Below are 21,160 nucleotides of genomic sequence, written 5' to 3'. Positions count from 1 at the left end.
CAGAAGTATTTTAAATTGTGTGTATATTTAAAACACCACTTTTCCTGTTCATAAATTTTTACTTAATAGTTATTTAAAAACAATCGAATAACATTTTAATTTTCGTTCAGTTGTCTGTTATTGAATCAGAAGATGCATAATTTTGATTTAAAGTGTTGAAAAATGTCAATAAACAATATTTTTTAGAATGAATTACAAATATAATTTGTCATATAACCGAGTGTTTCAAATTTATTTTTATGAAATACGTTGTGTTTACTGATTAATTCGTTTATAAATTGAATTACTATATTAGTAAAGAAATGTAGAATTAATGTACATTATGGTGTATTATTTAAAAAAATACTTATTACTATTACTATGATTTTTTTAACTATAAATAATTCAACTTAAAAAGAGAATAATTTTACATTATATTATTTAATATGATTTGTAGAAAATAATTGTTTTTGTGGATATACCAGCTTCTTTATTATTACATACTCCTATATTTATTTCGATTAAAACATTTTAACCTTTTAACTTGGAAGTCTTTTATACATTTTTTTTAAGAACTTGTTACTTTTTTATTACAGAATTTTAGACTATGTATAGTATTATAATAAAACATAATAGTATATTTTGTAATATATTGTTCTTGAGTTTTTGGATACGAATTTAAATTTATTTGATATTCCTTTTGTACCTACTATTAAAGTTAATTTATAATTTAAAAATATCATGGTAAAATTTATGTTTTTTCAAATTAATTAAATTAATTAGCGAACTGCAATAAATATGATAGTTGATTTTATACTTATTAAGTCTAGGTATACAATAAAATTTAACTTCACTTAAAAATAATCAGATTATATAATAATATTTTACTAATATTACAGCTTTAAACCTAACACAGTAGATAACACCAAATACTTGTTTTTATTCTTTAGATTTAGGGGTTGATATTGTTAGTAGAAAGCAAGTAATTTAAATTGTTTTATGCCGTCAATTAAATTATAAACTAAATCAATTAATATTCAAACACGTTCGAATAAAGTCCTGAATATTAATTATTATTGAGTTAATAACAAAAACTCAAATTAAACGGTCCATAATTGATGTAATTTAATTATGTTGTACACATTTAAAACATTTTGCTTGTATTACAATGTTTAGAAAAAAATACAAATAAATGAGAATAAAATAATATGTTTTTGAAAATCTTGAAATTATTATAATATAAATTATATTTATTTATTTTTTGTTTTATAAAATTCCAATAGTCAAATAATATTTTTGTGATGTTGTTATAGAAAAAACAATGGACGGACGAGAATAACCTGCTTCTAATGCAACATCCTATTTATAGGTAAGCTGTTAAGTCTGTCATACATCAAAGTACGCGGTGGGTTTAAAAGTCTCAGATGAAAACTGTTTGTTCACTTTTAAACAGCTAATTTAAATTTATTTAAAATATTTTTTTACCAAACCGTGTATTTATTAGTGATTTTGTTCAATTGTGTTTATATAAATTTGTTGTTTTGAATTTTAGAATATTTTACGTTTCTCACGATTCTCAAGACATGAAAATATTCAGTTACATAGCTAGAGATGGTTCCACCAACGTGTTCAAGTGTAATGTGTTCAAGGCAAATAAAAAGGTACGTACCTTCTATTGATTTTTATATAGAAAAAATTAAAATAAATATCAGACCAAAAATATTCGTATAAACAAGATTGAATGACGTTTATATGGATCTGTTTTTGGCGAGAGTTGTAATGAAAATGAATAATGAAAGAAAATATGATATATGATATGCATCATATCATATATGCATATCATTATGCAGTTTATTCCGAAAACCATCCATTTCATCCGTCCTCGTACTACGAAAATCCGATGAAGTCTACTTAGTGCACGTGTTAAAGTATGCTATTTTTTCGTGACGTTTTTCTATTATTTGTAGGCGTGGATATTATCTTCAAGTAAAAATGTGACAGTTTTTGTGATGCGGAATCGCAATGTGATAAAATATGGGAAAAAATAATTTGACGTTAGTACGTTTTTGATTTTTATATATAATATTCGAGAAAACAACTTTTCTCTGCTGTTATGTAATCGAAGTATTTCAGAATTTATTAATACACATGGTAGAATTAAAATTTATTTTCGTTAAAATATTTTGAAAATACATTTTTTTAAATTAATTATTATGATGCAGCGTTATCATTATGCGTACTTATACTATACGTTGCCAAATGTTGTGTATTTTACGTGAATGATTGACGATCAAAGAGATTTAGTATTAATCCTTTCATAATTACTATTGAACTATGGCGTAATCGTTAATTTTTGTTTACATACTCTTATACACGCACAACACTTGTGTATAATATGAATAAAGATAATATACTTATAACGTATCTACCACTTGTGTCTTCGTGATTGACGGCAAAATTCGTCATCTCTTAACAATAGATAAGTTCGTGGGTTAGCAAACAATCAAGAGTTCAATTACACTACTGTAAAAAAAAAAAGTAACATAAAGTTTAAATTAATATTTTGCTGGTTTGAGGTTTTTTAATTATTGTCATTTTTAATAGAAAAATATTATAAATAGACAGTTAAAATTTTCATTTTGAATCAAAAATAAAACTATAGTATTAAGATTTAATATATTCGTTTTATATTATATTGTCATATTGAGTACAGTATATGCATAGATCTTAAACATAAAAATCTCAATATCCAGATTTTCTTTAGTATATTTATAATATTTAAACATTGTTCATGCATTTTATTAAATTAAAAATCAAAAATATTTAAAAAGAGTTCCATCTCTTGATAAAAATAAAATTTATTTTCACAATTTTTTTTAGAGCGAAGGGTTCAAGTTTAAATTTGTAACACAAGGACATAAACTGTTCAAAAATGTTCAAAATCAAAACACAGATGGTTAAAAATAGTTTGGTAATAAATGTATTTTTCCCTAAGGAAATAAAACCTTCATGACATTTGCTGATTGATGCATCGTTGTGCACTTTTCCCCTTTGTCATACTAACTACACCACGTGTGTCAAAAATCACTTAACAGTTTAAGCGTTTTTTTGATAAATTGACTAAAAATCAAAACTTGTTGTTTTGGTTATATTGTATAGATGATACAGCTGAATAGGTACAATAAGAAATTTTTTAACTATACGTATAATATAAAGTTTTTATTTAAAAAAAAATAACGTCAAAAATATTATTTTGTAATATTTATTTGACATAAATATCTTTTTGATATCCAAATCTAATTTTATAAGTAATTTAATATTAAATACTATTACACTTATTGTTATAAAGATGGGATAATTTATTTTTCAAATTATGATAAATATAAGAACACAAAAAAGATTTTGTAAATTAGTAAAGTTATGAATCGAAATAGATGATACATATTATTAACATTTATAAATAAATAAATATATATATATAAATACAAATCAACGTGCCTATATCCTATGTTATTATAATAAATTATTCATCTTATAGTTTCTTGTCTAGTCTCGTCTTTGAGACCAAACGAACTCTCGTAAATTATGAATAGACTAAAAACCTTTCTTAAATTATCTTAAGCAAAATCTTTGGAAAGTAAATAACTATGCAATGTAAAATGTTCTCATATATCAGTGGAAAAAAGTCTTATAATAATATGAAAATTTATATTTTTTGTCAAATAATATGAATTATAATTGTATAATATTATGAGTTTTTACTATATTTAAATCAAGGTATAAATAAAAACAATAATAGGACAATGGACAAAAATGTATTATTTAATATAATTTTTCACCGTTATCTTTAGTTCTGTTCAGATATAATTGTTGCTCTACAGTAGTAATATAATACGCTATATAAAGTTTCGAGGACAATAAATTGAGCTATTCATCATATACTCATATTAATATTAAACAGTAGGTATATGTACTATATACGTTCAAACTACGCGGGCGTAGTGTGGGGTGACCATATTTATATTTAAAAAAGCGGGACAAGCAATTTTGGCTCAATTCTAAAAAACTCCAAAATATAATAATTTATATTTTTAATAATATTTTAGAGATAATGTTTGTCTGTTTTTTATGGTAAAGATCATTCTTGTTATTGGTGTTCATAATATTACACTATGCAATATGATACATGTTTCACGATAATCGCTGACGTCTGTTTGTTGTCATTCCATGCTCATTACACAAAAACTCTTACTTATAAGTTAAATATTTTAACTTTAGTTTTAATAACAACTGAATACAAAACAGTGAATTCTTGTACAGGTGGTTTTTATTTAGCACTCATATCTATAAGTATTATAACATAGATTAAAACGGGACAAAAAGCGTACTGTTCGAAGTTTGTCGGAATAAAAGAACATTATGCTTAAAAATCATTTTTATGGTCACTTTAGGGTAGTGAATACGGAGTGAAGCAAATTCATAAATTTTGATAAATTTGGTATATTTTCTCATTATTTCTTCATGTTTTACGTGCAAAATACTTTTTAGTTGAAAATTGCTAGAAACGATACATAAAATAACAAATTTCCCTCGGTGCATCAATGCTTGTAATTGTTTTCAGTGGAATATAATTAAATCAATGTTATCTGTCGCGACTTCACACTCCGTATAATAACTAATTTATTTATTAATAGTTTACATACACACACACACATATATATAAACACTCACACACTTCACTACTCCAGTCTTGTAAAGTATACTTGACAAATTATTTGTTCTTAATTTTGGAACATCTCGTTTGATGTAGTCAAATTTTTCTTCTTATATTTTATACAAACAAAACGAATTAATTATAAACTTATTAAAAAATAACATATTGTGAGACAACTTGATATTCTCTATGTTATATAGTAAAATATTAAAAAAACAAATATGTAGAATTATTATAGATATTATTTTAGTACTTGTTGGTTATGAGTATGAATATAATCTGTGATATTATTAAACTAGCTTGTATCAGCTTATTTAGATTGATGTTTTGTATAATATTTAATTTCTAGAATGTAATTATATTGATCTTAAGTACTGTTGGTACTACTCAAATAATCACTTCATAGGTACAATTCAGTTAGTTGCATTTATATTTATGTAAAGTCAAATAATAACATAAATAAGAGTGATACATTATAATATTAAAAACTGTCTATTAATTTAAATGACTTTTTTTGTAGATCATATAAATAAATCTATTTATTAAATCAATTATAGGCACTGGTATGTAGGCATTGTAAGTATGTTGGTAAAAATAAGTTAAACTAGTATGTTATATCATTTGTACTTGTAACAGTTGCAACATTCCAAACAAACTCTCATAAAAATAATAAGTATGGGAAAGTTGGCATTTGTAGTACCTAGATGATGTAGTAGGAGGAGAAGAATTACATTCATGATTCATGGGCCGGTTTGATTCATATTTCCCGAGCCGAAAAAATTCACAAATTCGGCCCTATACATACACAAACACATATTATGTTGCTCGTCTTTATTCAACATAATATAAAATATTCGTAATTTTTAACATGTGATCAGTGTCGGATTAAATTCTCGTAATTGTATTCTTACATATGTACAATATCTGTTAGCCATAATGTATGTAATATGTTATTTTATTAAATAATAACTAGTTATTCTATACAGTTCCTAAATATGCTCATTAATCTATAAATTATACACGGTTTTACTAGTTAGTATATAGAATATCAGTTTTCGCTAATGTATCAAATTTATAGTCATCGTAAGATAGATAACCGGGACTTGAGTGTTGATTAGATAACATCAGTGACGTCCCAGATGAAGATATTTGTCTTCGAAAGTTATCCGAATTCCAATCATTGGGTAATGGTCAAGGTTTTTCAAATGTACATACCAACAAAAGTGCACCACCAAATGGCACATCTAAATACCATCCAAAAAGTTCGTGTACTAATAAAAAATTGCAATTCGTAAAAATAATAAAAATTTAATAATTCTAATATATAATGACTTTTACAAATCAGATTTGGCTTTTTCAAAATAAATATTTATATTTTATAAATAGTAATCTAATAGTATAATCTAATTCAAAAATAGTTTAAAATATATTAATTAAACCGTTATTGTTAGTTTATAAAATACCTAGTTAGTATATGTAGAATAACTAGTTGAAGTATGTATTTACGGATTTATTCAATACATTAACTGAAAATACCCGTAATTATTTATTTTATAGAACTACAGGATTTTATACATTAACGCTAATATATCCATGTATCCATTGATTATAGGTGTATCATTTTTGGGCTTATTAATAATGAAAACATTTCATTTAGGTACCTTGTGACTAATACGTTTTTTTAAATCGAGTCACGATTAATATATAGGGTTACACTGAGTCCATGTAATAAAGTCTTGTGATTTAGGTTATTTTTTTTAATTGTTTTTTTTTTTCATAACTATTCCTCAGTATTGGTTATAATTTATTTCCTCACAAAATTAGTAAACCTAGGACATCGACCCGAGTCGTCTAAAAACAACCTCAACCTTGAAGCCCCCGGTGCATCAGTATCCGCCACCCCCTCCCCCACATCATCGCACATTCGCTAACTCCGAAACCGCGCGTGATCCGTTTATGGGAAAATGTGCTTATAATATTATAATATTACTATTGTAGTAATGTGGACATTGATAAATAGGCACGCCGGACAGGGGACGTAATTAGGCACGGCGCCAGGGAACCGACGCGCGGGACTGCTGGTGGCGCGGTGGCGAGGGATGGTGGGGAGGAGTCCGTCTGGGGCCCCCGGTGTCGTCAGATAGCGTCGGGACGCGACGGCCGACCAACGTACACGTTCGCACGCGTAATAAGACGCACACGCGCACCGTGTCACGCACCACCCTATAACAGTATACGCGGGCACGAGTGTGCGCGCGCTCACCATCAGACGGACGCCGCGGCGAGAAATAATAATAAAAAAAAGTTATAACGTTATAATCACTCGCGCGATTAGGTTTTTTTCTCGCCGTCCTCGCCGCGCGCGCACCGCGACAACACTTACCGTAACCGTATTAATCGTGTGGCGCGAAAAAAAACTCGCCCGTTGTGTGTCGTACATGGTTATCATGAGGAAGACCGCGAACGCGCCGTCGCCACCGAAACCGGAACACCTGCGGCAAGCGCCCAGGAAGAAACTGTCGTTTCGGGACCCCGAAGTGGTGCCCCGGGGCAAGCCTCGGGTGGTGCTAAACAAGGCAGACGAATTCGAACTGGACGAAGAACTGCAGGTAACGATGACGGTGTCAATTATACGACGACCTCTCGTCAGATTCCCTTACTATACCGTCGTTACAATTATTGGTTTCGTTACATTCTGGTTTTTTTTTTTTTTGTGATGGGGTTTTTGTTTTTCTCGTCGTTTTTAGAAAATGCGTTATACGCCGTGCTTGTGCGTGTTTCAGAGCCAAGCGATGCGAGTGGTGCGGACGGTGGGCCAAGCGTTCGAAGTGTGTCACAGAGTCAACCCGTCGGAAGACGGCGGCGACAGGGACGACGAGGACGGGTCGACGTCGTTCAGACGTCGCGAGGACGACGATGACGATGATGACGATTGCGACGACGACGACGACGACGATCGCCGAGGAGACGATTCGGGCGACGAAGACGACGAGGCGGACGACGGTTCTGTATCGAAACGAGGTAAGAAGCGATCATTACAAATAATAATATTATACGTTTTAGACGCGTACCTATTACGATATAAAAATAAAAATAAATAATAAAATATCGTAAAAGCACAAATCGTTACGAGACGGTGGAAAAACTGCACGGAGACGGGTTTGTCGGCGTTTTGCAAGAAAACTGTCATTGTCACCACGTTAAATTTAGACGTCCGGATCTCCGCTTCTGGGACCACATCCAAAAATGTTTTACCGGGTCTGTTTCTGCTTTTTTTCCTCTCCGTCTGTTCGTTATTCGTTTTTAAACGAACGACTTTACAACTCACACGCACACACATAAACACGCGACTAGAACCGTTTTTAACGATACTGTTCAAAATAATAATAATAATTTGTAAATCGAGCGACTTATCCGCACCTAGCCGCGAGCGCGTATATACAATGTACGCGTGTACCGAATGTATGCGTGTTGCTGTGCGCCGCGAACACGTCTTGGCAATGCGTATTGGTTACCCTTTAACATATTTTTAACGTGACCTATGCGCTTGAAATACGTTAATTTATCGCCTAAACAATTCCAGCATAGGTTCTCTTTATCAAACATCTTTGTTTCGTTCCCTTCTTTCCCCTCCCGCATATTTATTCTACGCCGCCTGTGCTGCGGTGCTTACATATTTTATTTATATACACAATGATCGGAACACCCGATTTTTTAACTATGTACGATACTCGTATACATGTATAACATACAGTTTTGAATATTATTATGGATTCCGCTCGAATGGGTTAAAAAAATGTCTATAAATACTACATTCTTCTGTTTATTTCTGATCACAATATTCATTAAAGCAGATGGTAGCTATTAATGGTACTACCTATACCTTTTTCCGGTTGATAAACAATAATACTCGTATATTAGTATATTATAATATACGTACAAGAGCGCATGTAATCGAATTAAGAAGTAAAAGTTATGTGCGTAGAACGATTCTGTTTTAGTATACCTACGTTTTTTTTTTTTTTACGAGTACTTTATATAAGTGAGTATAATAAAATTATACTGATGACTTGAGTAGTTTTATGCTTTTGATTTTTGTCTGAGTTATAATATATCAAACATAAATTATTTACATCATAAACATAAACATAATATATTTGTATTTAGCTTAACGAGTTCATAACGTTTAATGTTTAACAACTAGACAATTCATAAATATCCCAAAATGATATCAAACGACAGTGAGTGTACGGAGAAGTTAACGGTTTTAGAAGAGATTACACAATATGTTTAGGAATAGACTAATTCGCCTTCATGAGTACTTTTCTAATCATTTTTTTAAGACTTAATCGTCCTTATCCATTTCGAATAATTCTCTGACAAGTTTAAAGTTTTAATTATAACACGATTTTGCAAATTATTAATAAAACAATGATGATAGGTAATAGTAATAATTTAAAAATGTATAATTTTATAAGGGCTACTAATAAGTAGTATTCTCTTATATGTCTTATATATCTAAATACCTAGTTTTCTTCTTTTTGTAAAAATTATTATATAATTCAATATGCTTATTAATTATTATACTACTATAATGTGGCATATTTTAGAGAATTGTCCGTAGCATACTAGGATGTCCAACATCCAACTATGTTACTAATAGTACTACGAAATAGTTTTTTATAAGGCGTTTATTGGACTACCCCTCTAATAAACCCATTGACTTATAAAATTAAAAAATGAATATTAAAGGAAAATCTGAATGATATTAATGAATAGTTGTTTTAATTACAAACAATTTATTCTGGCGAATAGTTTAGAAATATAAAAATAATTTTAATTTTTAATTAGACAAAAATTCGTTTCGGTATCCTTTGCTAAAATAAATAATAGATGTACTAGTTTCAATACAATACAATAAAGTAAATTTTACTAAATAATATCCAAAACTTAAATTTGAAATAACAAAAATAATATTGTATAATGTTTTTTATTTGTTTTAAGTTGGGATATCCATATATTATGCTTAAAAATACTCTACCAGTTCTAAGTAGACAATACAATATAGTTAAGCGTATATACTGTTAATATTTATTTTAACTAGATAATAAAAATAAATAAATACCAACTAATTAATTTAAAATTGCTAATGTTATCAATCGTTCTTCTATCAACGAAATACAGTGAAACCTTTTCTGATGAAAAATTCCTAATAGTGATAACTTCTTGATAACAGACGGATTTTTCGCAAATAGGGATATTTTTACTACTTTTCAATGGGGAAACCTCTTAAATCTTAATAGCGGATCCTCCGAGTAGTGGAAATGTTTATAAATCTTAATTTAAAAATAATGACAAAACGGTATCAGTAAAATATGCTCACATTAGATATAATGATAATAAACTGGTTGCTGATGCGCACGATACCCGTATAATAAAACACAAATCATTCATACAACTATTCATTTATGAAACTAAACTGGCTCGAGGAAGTAGAAACTTCAAAATTTTAGATTATAAGTACGGGATAGCTACTGTACAGGACGTACTGAACATTTTATAGGTTAAATTTTGTTAGTAAAGGTAGTCACTAGTTCTATTTTCTCTTATAATGTAACCTTGGCAAATGAACTTATTCACAATATTGTACTGTTAGTAAAATTATAAGCAGACAAAGCTGACTTATTTTTTCTCACAAAATTGAATGTGTCAGGTTATGTATGTATCAGGTAAATTTTTTGATGTCAATGACCATCAATATTAAATCTAGATAATTTAATTTAATTTAATGCATATGTTCTCATCTTACACATTTATTATTCTATCTAAATAGCAAACACCTCCAAACTGGGGATACAATTTCTCGATCACCGAGAGTGTCCGGTATTCGAGGGTTTCACTGTAGCCATATGTATTTTCTTTTTTTTCTTATTGTATCCATTCATACATATGGTAATTATCATTATAAAGAAAAAATAATTAAAAACGAATGTAGATAAAATATTATATATCTCTATTATATTTCTCCTACCTCTGGCATTTAATTAATTATCAAATGTGTAAGTCTTCATAAATTACAACTTAATTTTAAGATGTACAAGCCATTAAATTGTATAATATATTTTAAATCTCATATTTCATCACTCTTAATCTTTATAGACGAGTTTCTGTCTGATGAATTGCTTTTATTTTAACATTAGGTTAATATGATAAGTGATAACTGTAATATATAATATAATGGGAGTTGTAACAAAATATATTTTACGATATAGTTTAATGGTATAATATTTAATGTTATTAACACAATTCAACCAACTACAAAGTATATTTTTGAAAATTCTCAAGTAACATTATGTTTGTACTAATGCTATTTTATAAATTCAGAATTATAAATTGTAATTTATTTCTTAATTTTTAGAAAAAACTTCATTTACAAGGCATAATAATTAGAGATACTGTGTGTTATGTGTTATCGATCGTGAAGTAGAATAAATTATTAATATAAAATCGTCTTGTTTGTATAGTTTCAAATATTTGGACAAACAGGCAACGTAATTATATTATTTAAATTGAATAACATTATGGAATTATACAATAAAATATATTTTAGAATATTCTTGGAAACAATTCCTTTTTACATATTGGCTGTGCTTGTATACAAATATTTGTAGTATAAGTAGAATGATGTTTAAGTATAATACTGAAAATATTTTTATTTTCTCTCAACAGACAGTTTGTCGGTACTTGGTTTGTATTGAAACTATTTATAAATAAAAGTATTACGAGAAAAATCAATTTGAAAGTTCCTACGTCACGACGTTTATCGAGAAATTTTATCTTTTTGCATTTTTTCGTAGAAAACCAATGTCATTTCTTGAAAAATCAAAATATACACGTCATTCTTATGGTTTTAACGAGCAAATGTTTCTGTAACCGTTTCGGGTTCAAATTAAACACACGACTTGATGCCAAGCATCGTTTTGATAACAATTATTTCAATAATTACTCGACAATGTTGTTTAGAAATTATTACCGTAGGCTATTGAAACGAGAAGGAAAGAATAGCTATTATCGTTAATTCGTTGACCGTTAGACTCATAATCATGACGAGGATGAGACATTAATAATCTCGCGTATAGTACTGCACCGCAATGGAGAGCTATACGAACACAGCAATCACCCGCGATAGAGTGACCGACTATTTTTGAGTATGAATCGGTGTAATGTCGATCGCCATTGATCTTTGAATTTGGAAAAAAAATACCAAAAATACGGTGCGCGTTATCAATGTATGTACTATATAGCCTTCGCGTGGAATGAAAGTATTTTGGCTTAGCACCAGCCGACCTGCCGGACTTTAACACACACACACAAATCCTTCATAAAAGTTGACGTCTGTCACCGGCCGACGAGGTATAAAAGAATCACATTCTCGTGACGGTTGCCAAACGCGCGTGTTTCCTCGGCGGGCCTTCACTTTTCCGCGCCGCTATATTCGGTGGTCTCGGGCCACGACCCGATGGCACACGGACGATTTGTCGTCGACGTTTTTCTTCTCTCACCCCGCTCAACGATAATAATATTAAAATGATAATGATAAATCGTGCGATCGCGGTACACTCGGCCTCGGCAGCGGTGGCGGGTTCGCGCGGCCACACCAGCGACCGCGTATAAAATAATAATAATAAGCGCTGCCGCAAAACCGGCCTGGGTATCACGGGCGATCCGACGACGACTATGCCACACAATGGTGACTTTTGTGCACGACGGATCCGTCTAATTTATTACAACGTGCCTACCGGTGGTTCTTTGTTCCCCGGTCGGCGAAAACAATCGGCTCAGGTAAAACACGAGTATAGTACAACAGAGGCCGTTATTGTACATTTTATTACTATTATCTATATAATATACGCAACAATGATGATAATTATTATAAACGTAACGTGGTCTGCGGCGTGTGGAGGATTTTTCACACACTTTTCATGTACGCGGTGCCGGTCCGGATGAAATGATATATTCCTATTATTATTATTATTATTGTGCGCAGGGTGATTCACCAACAACGCTTACCAGGTCATATATTCTCCTTGGTACAATCATATTATGTTAAAGTAACTCAAAAACAGAATTATACCTACTGGTCGTCCGAATTTCGATTTAAAAACCTCAATAATTTTCGTATAATTAAGTAGTAAGTACATGTATGAGAACAGAATTTGAAACCTTTGACGTGAGATAAAGAATAAGATTGGCTGTGTATACTGTGTGTGCGATCGTGGTTTATAAAACTATTGTTATATGTGGCTTTTGTGCGTGATTTAGCGGGAAAAGAACACACCACAATATTAAATAATACAACCTCAATATTATGAAATATATATAATATGTATATTGATTAATAATAACGTAATTTATTAGATGGCGTTAACGAGTTAAATTAAAATCATTTTTTTAAATCGAGACAAAAACGTTTCATTTCTGTATTTGTTCTTATTTGAAAAAAAATATACAACAATTAAATATAACAAATATTATACATTACACTTTTTCTACAAAGCAGCCTAATCATCGAAAAATAGTCGAATAGACTTATTCCTTTTTAATCATATAATTTCGTCCCAAATCCACCATTTATATTCAACGCTCTATATAATATAATATTATACAATCATACAGCATCGTATAATCGGGCTTTTTGGTGTGTCTACGCCCAAGACGTTATTGATAACACGAGTTACTTGGAATACATTTCAACTTGAACGACATGGTGAAGTGTGAATAAACACTCAGTTTATGATCCCTAAAACACACCTCCACAAGCCTCAATCGCTGCCGTTTTGTAACTACGTTTATATTGTCGTGCAGCAGCAGCAGCGCAGTAGTGTTCATTCCGGTTTAGAACCGATGGAGATACCGAGTCATATAATTATATGATTTTATCAGGAGTTTTGTGCGCATCAAATCAGTCGCAGATGATCGTCCATACGCGAAAACACCGTTAAGAGAAAGGAGGTATCGTCGACTAACCGCGTCGTCTGGGGAAATTAAAAATCAGAAAAATAACGAGTTGACGCACCCGGCCAGATTGACGATGACTTGTGCAGTCGTTAAGTCGTTATGTCGCGTAAAACGATATATACCTATAGACGTTTAATATAATATATACTTTATAGTTCACTCTTTCCACCCTTTCTAGATGTACGCGAACATCTCATTGGCAAGGACTTGAAATAATAATCTTGGGTCGTTCGGTTTTTACTTTTGTGCCTGTGACGTTCACAAAATTTTATAATATATTAATTGTATCGATATCAATATTAAATGTATAATAATATAATTATAATAGATAATAATGTCATCTACATAGTTTCATACTAAGAAATACTTAAACAATAGTTCAGAATAAACGCCAGTGAGCGGTTATTTATTTACGACGTACAACAATAATATATATCAATAAATTACAATAATATTTTTTTCGGATGTTTTTAATTATTATTAAGTATCACATAATATTATTCTATTTTCGATCTTATTATAGCAGATTATTTATTAATTAAAATGTTCGTTAAAAACGTGGATTCAATAATCAAATCAATACAAGATTTTTAGAAAAAATAGAGGTCTGTGTTTGTATGTTTGTGTGTGTGTAAGGGAAGAGGATGGATTAATGACTCCCATCAATTTATATCTTTTCTAACTGTGGATTATGGCGTGCGGCATTAGACGGTTTACTATAATCAAGACTTACGTGTAGATTTGTTTTCGAATTGATCTTACAGTAACATATTGAAACAACTACTTTTACTAAGCGGATCGAGTAACGAAGTCGATAAGCTCAACTACAACGTCGATAAGTTGTTATCGTAAAGTTGTTTACGTCGTCAAAAACGCACACGCACTCTCAAAAGTAGATTGAATCGCCTACCTATATTAATTGTATCAACACTAGAGTAAACACGCGCTATCAGAAAAAGTTTCCCTCCCTTCCTCACTTAAACCCGTAATTTATTGTCGCGATAATACTCTTTTACTATGTTACATAATGTTGTGTTCATTGTCATAACTATCGATAAGCCGTTATTTGAACAATGATATATTTCTAATTTGTCATTTCGAGCCAACCGTGAACCGGAAAAGACGAGAAGAAACAAACCTCTGTCGCGCCGGGTAACGAGCGGATAACAGCGAAATGGTAGCGCGCACACTGCAGTGGTGTAAAAAATGCAGTACACAAACGTATATAACATTATACTTTTTACTATTCTTTATTTTTCTTTAGCCCCGTGCCAGTTGTATGGGATCTGATTTTTTCCTTTCCCCTCTCCGTCCGAATGGCACGTGGGCAGCAAACTGTTCTATTCTAGTCCCTGACTATTTGACGTCAAACTAATTGGCTCTTTGCCCCGCACATATGACTCGACGTCACCGTTGTGACATAAAACCTACTTCAGTTGTGCAATGTTTTAAATTTACGCCGTGCAGACCGAATGTACAGCTTATACAACTATATCTCGTTGGACCAGCCGTGGGATATACTGGGTTATTATTATGAAAATCATTTTTTTTTTTTTTTTGGAACAAATTTTACTGCTATTGTGACAAAATATATTATTATTATATTGGCACTTGGCAAAAAATACTTTAATTTTTATAATTAGTTACTATTTTATAAGATTGGTTGTTTCCAGTCATTGAGACTTAAATTGATAAATAATTATTAAATTTTGAACACATAATTTCATAATATTCAAAACAGAAGTAAAATGTATACAAATAAATTTACTGGATATAGTAATAAGTGTTAATATTATAGAAATAATATTAACCTATATGAATAGTTTTATGTAAACTGAATTTTATTGTTAGGAATTTTTATTATATGTATAATTATATCATACTGTATTTATAATTTTAGACACATTCGAAAACCAAGGTAGACTGGAAACATCTGTCGGAAACGATTCTGTTTCATCATTGGACGGAGCTAGAAGGGACGGAGGCCCCAATGACACACAACGTCCTTTACGACTAGATATCATTCCACCGCCATCGGCTTCGTCAGTCAACCACAGACGTTCCTCGCCAATGGTATTCTATAGATATTAATTTTTTACATGCTTCGATTATCAATTTATCTTTTTTTTTATTCCGCACAGAACGGCAGTGAAGTATTTAGCTCCCCAATGACTGAATCATCAAAAGGCGACGGTGTCCCGTTGTCCTCTTTGAGCGTACAACATGAAATGCAATTATTACGCCAGCAACTAGACCAGCAAACGCATCAGACACAAGCTGCAGTGGCTCAAGTGCACATGCTCAGGGACCAGTTGGCGGCCGAAACCACCGCCAGGATGGAAGCTCAGGTAAATTACATCAGTCACTAATATAAAAATGGTCCTGCTACCACACAACATAACAAAATCAAATGATTTGACACCATATATAGTTGTTAAATGCACGGTTGATATTTTGGCACTCGTTTCAAACGATCGCAATAAATTTCGCAAAATTTCTCAATTTCTGATCACATGCCAAATTCAAAACATATTCTGCTTTATATTATAAACAACAATACTGCATTTGCGACGATATAAACTAATATTATTGTAATGCTAAGTAAAACTCATTAAGGAAAAAATAATGTGTCGTCTTTTCAGTGATGGTACTTTGAATGTTTATATTATTTAATAGCTGATCTTGATTGTTATTACTTAATGGTAATAATCATATTTTATTATCTCTATCGGTATTTTCAAGGTTCACGTGGAAATCAAATACTATTCATAAAACCGCTAGGTAAATGTCGTGTGTGTACGTATTTATAATATTCAAATATTAATCGCATACTGCGTGTATACTGTATAGTCTATAGTCTGTAGTTTTGAGAAAATTCATTAATTTGTAGTTCCGTACGGTGGTCTCGTCTTGGCTATAATAATAATAATGCATTATTAGCGTGAACCAACTGTGCTATAATTAACGCGACTAGACGTCGGCCAACGTGGTCGACCGTACTTAGTTTCAGCGATGATACAACTACTACTACTTAATTATTATTTTTTTTATCGTGAAATCGCCGACCAGTGGGAGAACTTTACTTTGCTTTCCCGCTGGGCCGTCATCTTTTATTAACATATATTTCATAAATTTATGAATTTTTACCATTCACCAAATTTACATCACTACAAGTTTACCTTTTAAGTAGCCTTAATGTGTTTGTGCATAAAAGTGTATTGTTCTGCTTTTTTCTATTCCTCTCAGCTATTTTACACAACTGCAACTCCACGCATTTATTTTCCAATCGGCTGCTTCCGAAGAAAGACGTATGTTCTGCACCAACTATCGCCATTCCGTATTACACATGATGTGAATTTGCCACCCACGTAAATCTATGGATATAAACTCACCCATGCCCCATCATATCGTAGTAAGCTTGTTTGGTTGACCCAGCAATGCACGTCAGGTATTAGTCGCTTTGTTCACTCATCGTTGATGATTTTTCTGCGTCCTGTTTCCACTGCCATCAGACCCAATCGCTGTTGTTTACAATTTGTTTAGCGTTTTCAGCTCTGTGCAGCCACTACTGCTATTAAAATACTACTAATAATAAAAATAAAACACATTCTATAACTTGATTTGCGTTTTTTTTGCAGGCAAGAACACACCAACTTTTGGTGCACAACAAGGAACTGCTGGATCATATCGCCTCGTTGGTGTCGTTGCTGCACGACCAGGAAAGGATCAGAAGTGAAATGCAACATCATTCGCTTCCCCCGGTAAGTGCGCCTACGCGATTTTGATAATAATATGTTTGACCGTGTTCCCGCCATGGTTAACCAATATACCTGGCCGTGTTATCGGCGCTATTATAATTATTCATTTTTGCAGTTGGACGCTACTAACATGTTTGGACGCGCGTGCGTATGATTTGTGTGGGTGTGTATAACGTAACATAACGCGTGCAGTCACGCGGCGCGTCTTTCGACTAACAGTATATTAATATTATTATAGAGAGTCGTGTTTTAGTTTACCTATCTTATATGATATAATACGCTCCAACTCTTTGTAACGCGTCGCAGATGTTTTATTGTTTGTTGTTTGTTGCTGTTGCTGTTGTTTTTTGACACGGTTCAACGTTTTTTTTCTAACGCAGCTGATTGACCACACCGTTTGATGTACTTAACCGTTTTCCGATAAATTGACATGTATAATAAATACCTGCCCAGGATATCCTGGATGTCCGGTACGTTGAGTTTTGTATTTTAACGCATTTTATTAATATATTTTATAATAATAATTTAGTGTTTTATTATTGTTTTTGTTGTTGTAAATTAAGTAGATTATAATATAATATTATTAAATTATTGTTATTATTATTATTTTTATTATTATTTATATTATTAGTTTTACACAGACGTCCGTCACAAGTCGTAATTTTTGTTTTTGTTGTTTGGTGCGTACCCACAGCATCCCATGATGTGCGACTTGCCGACGCCGTCGTCCGCACCGGCGTCCTACCTCCCGGAATTGCCGCCGCCATCGCCTCGGCACAGGGCCCCGGCGTACCACATGCCTATGAACTTCGACTTCAACTTCAGTCAGCCCGCGCCGACGGTAGACCAACAGTTTCAAGCGCAGCTGTTGCAGCGGCTCCAGTCGCTGACCGGCACGATAGCGGCGAACAACGCGTCCGCCGCGGGCCCGTACCAACAACAGCGACCCGCGGCGTACCAGCCACACCTGTACGCCCCGTCCGCGCACCAGCAACAGCCGTCCACATCGCCGACGCACATCAACTGCAGGCCGCTGTCGCAGTCGTCATACTCGGCGTCACCAGTGGCCGGCCGGTCCTCGTCTGGCGTCGACTGTTGCGGCACCGCGAACGACGGCATCATCAAGCCGCTGTCGGACGACCGGCAGGTAACTGTGGTGGTGGTCGACGACCGTACCGCCGGCGAACCGTCACCACCATCGCCGCACCACCCTGAACCGCCGGAACCGTCGACGGTGCTATCGCCGCCGCCGCCCGGCAAGCAGCAAAAATCGTTGCTGAAGGTGTCGTCGTCGTCGCCGGGCAGTGGTGCCAGCCGATCGGTCGCTAAAAAGACCGCATCCGTGGTGGGCAACGGCCCGATAACGAGGTCGACTAGCGAAAAGGTGCCCAACAAGAGCAATCTAATGAGCCAAGTGCACAGGACCACCTGGGCCCGGCACACTACGAAATAGATCCGTCCGGAAAATCCGCACACGTTGTAAATGTGTTTTTTTCACCAGCCGAGTGCAATATAATATATATATATATATATATAAATATGCGTGTGTATGCATATTCACATCTACTCTTACGCGTACAACAATGCAATAAACCACATTGAGTTTAGGTCAGATATTATCGTTTACCACGCAAGCAGTTGGATATGTATAAATGTATATATGTATACACCCGTTGATTTTTTTTTATAGCGAAACACTCATAATTTCAAAAACAATTAACGTTTGTGAAAACATTTTTTTACACAACTGTGTGTAATAAAAAGACTAAAATGTTATAAAAATGATTTTTTACTAGTTTGTATGGTTATAATTTCATTTTATATTCCTAAGCAAAATATTATCCGGAGTATTTCGGTGTAAAAATCAAATTTTGGACGAATAATAATTTATGAGTTATTATAAATATTCAGACGAGCGAACTAATGGAACAACATTTTAATCTCTAGATATAAAATTACAGCGAGTAATATTCTGCTTTGGAGTATGAAATTAAAATGTATGTTATCATACAAAAAGTAAAAACTTAAAAAAAATTATATTGATCAAAAATGGTAAAAATATAATTTTTTTTGAAAATTTTTGTTTTTGAAACAATGAATGAACAATGATAAAAAAATCACTCTGTATGTGTATATATATATATATTTATATGCGTATGTATAATATATGTACCTCTGTATGTATATGTTAAATTTTTACATAATATATGTATGTAAACGGGATATCGGCAACGTCGATTTTCGCGGGACCGTATAATAATATATTAATATTATTATTATTATTAGGTCATAAGACTTCAAACGCGACATTATAATAATTATTATAATATTTATTCGGTCGCGAAAACGTTTTGTAACGTCGTCGTCGACGATATTATATTATTATTATTCCGACGAAACCGATATTACGTTTTTGTTATGTATCATAATATATTATTATTACTATTTCCCGCTATGCCTACCGCCAATTCGTGACTGTTGAATTTTTATAATATAACATAAAATAAAAAAATATTTTGATACAAAAATGAATTATCAATTATTTGTTTTAGTTTTGTTATGTTGAAATTATATTATTTTATTTTACTATACCTACTATATTAAAATATTATTCTATTTTCGGGACGTCTGGGTTCTGATCAGTGTCTATTTTCATGTCATAGCATTATAATATTATACTATTAAAAACGTATGGTACTTCTTAAATATAGTACGAAATCGAAAATGTCTGGAATGTGGTAAACCAAGATTGGTACCTAGTTATAATGTATGATATTTTACGAAATACGCTTCAAAAAATGGTTTGTTCATCAGTTGACGGTATTCGAGGCTTTATAATAATATTATTGGTATAATATGACGTGTCGTCAATGTACGAACTACTATCAAATAAAGTCATATGTACTCTACGACAGACTGACTATTTTATTAATGTTTTAATCTTATTGGAAATGTATTGTTGTTATTACCTATGTTAAGCCATGTATATGATTATGAATATGAAATGAAGAGTACATTATTTTTTAAATAAATTTAATATTTGTATTGTTGTATTTTTTTATTCAAATCCGCAAAATATGATTTATTCATATTAAATTCCTATTTTTTTTTAAAATTTGAATTGTACTTTATACAAAACATTTTTGAATGAAAACAGATAGGTAGGTACAATATAAGTATTTGTTTGACTGCGGACAGCTTTTCAGTTACCTTTTTAATTTTTTGATGTTTATTTAGCTTGAGGTAAGCTCATAAATATAAATAGAGTTGTATGTGTGTGTGTGTGTTTTATTATAAAAAAAAATAAATAAATTCCGAATTTCTAAACTTAACATTTTCGGTTTTTAAAAAATCTAAAATTGTAAATGCAGCTTATCCCATAAGTGTGTATAAACACCTAATTGTATTTTCTCATGATCGTTATCTAATTAAAATAGGTATATCGTAAAATATTGATTTTGAAGCCGTTCATTAGAATTTTATGGTTTCTATACGTTCTTGTCGAGTGAAATCAAATGACTCGGCTATTTTGAAGTATTCTTATTCCTGTTTTTATTTTAACCATATACATACTTAGTATATTCCTCTTACTGCAGAGTGTGCATTTTTTATTTCAAAAATACCTTGCATTACGTAGAATTATAAAACGCTTTTTGTAACGTGTGAGTATAGCCCACAAATATAGGTCCTC

At 31.9% G+C, this 21,160-nt stretch overlaps 1 protein-coding gene across 3 annotated transcripts in view; it reads left to right on the top strand.

Moving 5' to 3' along the window:
* Nucleotides 1-19,513, top strand: part of LOC113560489 (carboxyl-terminal PDZ ligand of neuronal nitric oxide synthase protein) — a 55,907-nt gene extending 36,394 nt beyond the window's left edge. Inside the window, exons 2-8 of one of the 3 annotated variants that reach the window (XM_026966383.1) lie at nucleotides 1,291-1,348; nucleotides 1,532-1,640; nucleotides 7,477-7,714; nucleotides 15,612-15,784; nucleotides 15,853-16,059; nucleotides 17,350-17,472; nucleotides 18,164-19,511. In XM_026966383.1, the coding sequence (XP_026822184.1) occupies nucleotides 1,329-1,348; nucleotides 1,532-1,640; nucleotides 7,477-7,714; nucleotides 15,612-15,784; nucleotides 15,853-16,059; nucleotides 17,350-17,472; nucleotides 18,164-18,922 (1,629 nt within the window). In that variant the 5' untranslated portion in view covers nucleotides 1,291-1,328 and the 3' untranslated portion in view covers nucleotides 18,923-19,511. Of the gene's footprint in view, nucleotides 1-1,290; nucleotides 1,349-1,531; nucleotides 1,641-6,847; nucleotides 7,303-7,476; nucleotides 7,715-15,611; nucleotides 15,785-15,852; nucleotides 16,060-17,349; nucleotides 17,473-18,163 lie in introns of those variants that run through there. The other 2 variants (XM_026966381.1, XM_026966382.1) reach the window with 2 other exon arrangements.
* The last annotated feature ends 1,647 nt before the right edge of the window (nucleotides 19,514-21,160 follow it).

The sequence above is a fragment of the Rhopalosiphum maidis genome, chromosome 4, assembly GCF_003676215.2.
Source record: "Rhopalosiphum maidis isolate BTI-1 chromosome 4, ASM367621v3, whole genome shotgun sequence".
NCBI classification, from domain to species: domain Eukaryota; kingdom Metazoa; phylum Arthropoda; class Insecta; order Hemiptera; family Aphididae; genus Rhopalosiphum; species Rhopalosiphum maidis.
This window is presented reverse-complemented; position numbering and strand designations above follow the sequence as displayed.